This window comes from Arachis duranensis, chromosome 8 (assembly GCF_000817695.3).
Source record: "Arachis duranensis cultivar V14167 chromosome 8, aradu.V14167.gnm2.J7QH, whole genome shotgun sequence".
Lineage (NCBI taxonomy): Eukaryota > Viridiplantae > Streptophyta > Magnoliopsida > Fabales > Fabaceae > Arachis > Arachis duranensis.
In genome coordinates, this window is record NC_029779.3 from 27674174 (window position 1) to 27679575 (window position 5402).

A 5402-nucleotide genomic window follows, 5' to 3' on the forward strand; every position below is an offset into this window, starting at 1 on the left:
TAAATATTTTGATTATAAACTCTTATGGCAAGAAATTATTTATTCCAAAAGTTTAAAAACATATTGATATTACAAAACAATACGCGTTTTAATACTTGAGAGATTTAATATGGCTATGTATGTATACCAGCTGGTATACACATTCAAATACAAGTGCATCTCGTATGATTGTGATTATCCTTAATTAAAGAATAATTAGTAGGAGTACGTAGTAGTAGTGTTTATTATTGAGGGTAAAGTTCCTCACGTATGATAAAGCAATGATTGCTTTGTTTCTTTTGACAATAAAAGTTCTAACATCAAGAATCACTTTATCCTCTTTGCCACATGAAATATATATGATATCATCCCTTCTTTTTGTGGAACGATTTGGAAAAAAAGTTTAATAAAGAATAATAATTGATATTCATATTCTGAATTCTGATCCTCTTTAAGAAAAAGCAAATAAAACGCGGGTTTAAGATACATTTGAAATTAGATTGGAACCATGCAAACGCAACGGTACCTTTGGATGATGAGCTTTTTCTCTTTTTTCTTCTTTATTATCACAAATAGAATTCAACTTTGTCTTTGGTTTTCTTCAATTCTTTCACTCTTATTAGCTTCTCTACAAACTAAATATTCATTCTCACTACTTTGAAGTAATCATCATGGCAGGGGAAAGATCAACGGCCAAGAAAACTATCATTGGAAGCTTAATGCGGAAGAAGCTTTCTGACATCACCAACTCCTCACACCACCTTCAAGAACAACAAAAACCACTAGAGGATACTACTTCTTCTAATTCTGCTGATAAGGATTGCATTCAACAACTTCTAAAGGTTTAATTTCTCTCATCATCCTTGTTTTCAATTTGTGTTATTATTTAAGTACTTGAATTTTTTTTATGCAGGAAAGAATGACTCTGCTGAAGCTGCTAGCTGAGAAAAAGTATCCTCTCATATAATCTATGGAAATATATAATTAGGAAGAATTTGATTTAGTTTTCCTTGATTAAAATTGGAAACAGTAAAATAATTGAATGGACTAAAGCTGAGATGCAGATGTTGAGAGGCAATGTTCAAAAACTGCAACTACAGAATTGGAATCTTGCTCAATCAAACACACACATGCTAGCGGTACATTTTACATCTTATACATTCATATTAATATCATTATTTTCACAGGGATAATAATTCTATCTAATTGCTCTTGCAGGAGCTTAATTTAGGAAGGGAAAGGGTGAGTTTATATATATATTTCGGTAATGCTAGAAAGACAAAATTAAAAAGAAAAACAGCCAAAACTTGCTTTATTTAACATTGATTAATTATTGCAACAATAAATAAATGCTAAATAAAACAAGTTATGACTTTTTTTGATTGTTTTTCTTTGGTTATTAAACATTTCCGTATATATTTAGACTGCAAATTTAAATTTCATTATCTTGCAATGATATAAACCTTTTGATGAAACTCAATTTTAGATAAAAGCATTGCAACATGAACTTGTATGGAGGGTTGCTTTATTTAAAGGGAACAAGACCAACACTGAGATTGTAGTGGTATGTTTCTAACATACAATTCTGAGCTTCATTTAGTTTTGTACCTTAGAAAATGATACTATAGAATGTTACATGTTAGGAAAAGGTGGAGATGAAGAATGGAAACTTGGCAGATGATGGAGATGATGAAGCAGGGAAACCGTCTCCAGAAGCTAGCTATCACAAAAAAAGGAACATGAATAATAGAAGAAGATCCATTAGGCGTAGATGTAAATGCTTGCACGGTGCTCATTCTCTCCTACATATTTAAATCTATCAAATGTTTCTTTTCTTACACTTGTTATTTAATGGTTCTTGACTTGTAATTTTTCAGCTACTCCTTCCCCAAAGAATCCACCAAAAACTAGACAAAAGGACAAAGGGGAGCCTCTAGAAGAATTGTTTGAGATAGAGGATGGTAGTTTTGTTGTGAATGTCACTCCATCAAGGCCTAAACAAAAAGCAAAACATGTCACAACACAAACAATCTCTGCTTCAAAATCATCTTCCTTCCGAATACCATTTCTAAAATCATAACTTCCTTCAAAACCACATCAACCATACTATTATTAACATATACTCTAGTGTGTTGCATTTACCAACTTACTATTTTACTGTTGTTTTCTTAGTTCTTACATTGAATAACTATGTACTGTAGCAAACTTGGATTCCACTTGGGCCGAGTCTGATTGTTCAATTTGGGCCTTTGGATACATATATGGGCCTTTATTGCTGTATAAAATGCACATCATTTGAAGAAGCACAGAACAAAAAAGAATGCCATATAGACAAAGCGCGTGGAACCTATCTTTATTCCATTTTTATGCCTAACCCTACATACTTTGGCGTTTAGTTAACAATGATTTCATTTAATTTATATTCCTTATGATAAAAATTTGTACTCATAAGAACAATTTACCTTACAGAAAATGAAACAGTCGCTAATCCCACATTTTTCCTTTTCCTCTAACTGAAATCCTATAATTCATTGCTGTTCCTCCTTGCAAGTAAGTACTAAGTAGTACTATTTTTCCCATTTTGGAATGCATCACATTCACTAGCATAGCGGGTTTTATATTTAAGGCATATAGTGCAATAGTATGTCACCCTAGTATTATTAATAAGTATTAACTTAAGTTAATTTGGTCTCCAACTTCAGCCTTAACTATCACTTGGGATTCCAAAAACATGACATGATTGGAGATGGAATTGACGACCTACCTAAAATGACTTTTATATAACAAAGGGTTAGCTCTAAGTAGTGACCCATTATTTATTTTTGTGCTCTATTTAATCAAATTCTTCAAGTTGATGGATCCCACGCGGTTTAAATTAAACAAAGTTGGGTGTTGTTACCCGCTAAGACCCCACTCCTGTGGACTAATTAATAATTAATTATCTAATTTCCCAACTTTATTATACCTTATCAATGTAGGAGTATATTCCATCTTTCATATAACTCCAAGCTTTTGTATCTAAGGCCTTGTTTTGTTATGACAAATCCTGCAGAATCACTTTGATTTTTTTAGTAAAGTCTCATATATATTTGCAAATAAAACTTGCTCTTCTCATCACATGTCTACAATTGCTTATATTATTATTCAAATTACGGAACGCATGCATGTTAGTTTAGTTTATAATTAATATTTGTTCTGTGTCAGTACTTGGAAGTAACGTCTCGATCGTATATTTTGTATTATTGAAAGGGATTGAAGTGGAGGGGCACTTCTTTTTTTCATATTTGAATTGTTTTAGAGGGTTTTATATATTTATCATATACACTAACACACGTAGTTATGTATGTTGAGCACGAAGTGTATGCATGCTTAAAATATATTAATTAATTATCTACCATATATTAATTGGAACATTTAGATAGTTGGATTTGATGTATTGCGCGCCAAATCTCTCAACGCACGCATTTTCTTTTTGATACGTTTTTGTTTATTTAAATAAAAAGAGTTAAAAGTGGACAAGTCAAAAGGGGCATAGAATACGACTTTAATCATCCTCACTTTTGATTATTTATAATTCAATATATATGACTCTCTTTAACTGCCACTGAAAGAAATTCGTTAATTCTTTTTCTACTGAAGAGAAACTGTAATTATTGTTGTCTCTTAAGAGACAATGTAATTAACTTTAATTTCGGATAACATCACTACTTTGATGTTTTAGCGCAAAATGATTCTTAGGTCACTAAACATATATCCTTTCCTTTCTTTAATTTCTTTATAAAGCGATTCCTCTGTGTATGTATGCTTAAATTGTGTGTGGATTATCCATATAATAATCTCTATTCTCAATCGTAAATAAATTGACCATAACTATTTTAACTGTTATTTTTAAATAAAAATTATATATTCTAAGAAATAAATAATCATAAATAATTTAACATATTTAATTACATTATTTAATATTAATATTTTAACTGTTATTTTTAGATAAAAACTTATATTATATTCAAATAAATTTAATAATTCACACAATTATTAGATAATTTAACATATTTAACTAAATTTTTATCTATTGCATTTTATATTCTATAACCATGTTTATACGAGTAACCACCAAAATGAAATTAAAAGATACTAATGGATGTTATAAGACTTTTTGATGTGGCATATTTTCAAATGAAACATGATGTGGTACAGTATCAAAGTGCAAGTGCGTGTAGAAATTCTCTCCCTCTCCCAAAGGTTCCGCTGCAATCAAATAACAAAGCATACACAATTATTTAATACAAATAAATTGGACTACCATCACAACCTTTAGGGATAAGGTAGTCTCAAACGCAAAAAAGAATAAATTGAGCTAGTTTTAATTTTAAGGTTGATTTAATTTAGTCAATAGAACTACTCAATTAATCAATCTTGCATTGATATATAATAATAAAGAAATTGTTGAAATAAAAAGAATTGAGATGGATGGAGTAAATGTGAGTCCTGAGACAAAGATGGCAAAGCAATATAATGAATTAAGAATATGTCACGTGTTTAGTGTCTCTTATCCAATGCCAGAAACAACATTCATGAGAATAATGGGACTATACCGATACCATGTTATTTGGCCGACAAAAGCACTGCCAAGAATATCTGAAATTGCAACCAAAATGGGAGAACCTCTCATCCACATTCTTCTATTTTCATTATTGGAATTCCTTGTAAAGGGATCAAACTCATTAATATTCTTATATATAAGTCTCAATATATATCATTCTGTACTCCAATTTGCCAACCGGATCATACCCCTTTCCTCACTGCTCCGACCACCACCACCATTTTACGATAATGTGGGCCCATTTCTATCTATAATGTCCCACTCCCACCAGGTTACATATATATTATGGACCTAATAATAATGTTTGCCAAGTCTCAAAACAAATAAATAAAATTAGAAAAAATCTAGAGCCACCAATTTTATTAAATTTTGGCCAACATATAATCAACAAAATAAAAATGAGTAATTTTACACTATTGAATGAAATCTCACACCATTAAAAACATTATTAATAGTTATTTAATGACTACAAATCACAAAAATTGCTGATCCTAACACTCTTCATAAAATCAAACCACTCTCCAATTCCAATATTCACAACTTGTAGTAGAGTAGTCCGCAGTTAGTTAAACAAAGGTGAAGGTTAATTAGTTGCGTTTATAAGTTCAGTGTGAAATTACTCAACTTATTTTTTTATGGTAAATTTTAAATAATATTTAAAAATTATTTATTTTTATATTTTTTAAATTAAATATTAATTTTTATTTTTTTAGTAAATTAGGTAATTATATATAGGCACCATGCACCAATTAATTATCAGCAGGATATATAAAAATGGAGATGTGGTCTTATATACTCTATTATTGACTATTATCTTTAA

General features: G+C 30.1%; 1 protein-coding gene across 3 annotated transcripts; it reads left to right on the forward strand.

The window, feature by feature from the left end:
• The first annotated feature begins 403 nt into the window (after window positions 1-403).
• On the forward strand, window positions 404-2282 carry LOC107461816 (SHUGOSHIN 2-like). 3 transcript variants are annotated; one of them, XM_021129208.2, is made up of 7 exons: window positions 404-821; window positions 893-930; window positions 1010-1118; window positions 1198-1221; window positions 1466-1543; window positions 1623-1752; window positions 1857-2282. In XM_021129208.2, exons 1-7 carry the CDS (start codon window positions 651-653, stop codon window positions 2057-2059), a joined length of 753 nt encoding a protein of 250 aa, XP_020984867.1. In that variant the 5' UTR covers window positions 404-650; the 3' UTR covers window positions 2060-2282. The 3 variants fall into 3 exon arrangements, with proteins under 3 accessions (XP_020984867.1, XP_020984869.1, XP_015935855.1); XM_016080369.3 differs by having other exon boundaries at window positions 414-821; window positions 1623-1767; XM_021129210.2 differs by lacking the exon at window positions 1198-1221 and having other exon boundaries at window positions 411-821; window positions 1623-1767.
• The last annotated feature ends 3120 nt before the right edge of the window (window positions 2283-5402 follow it).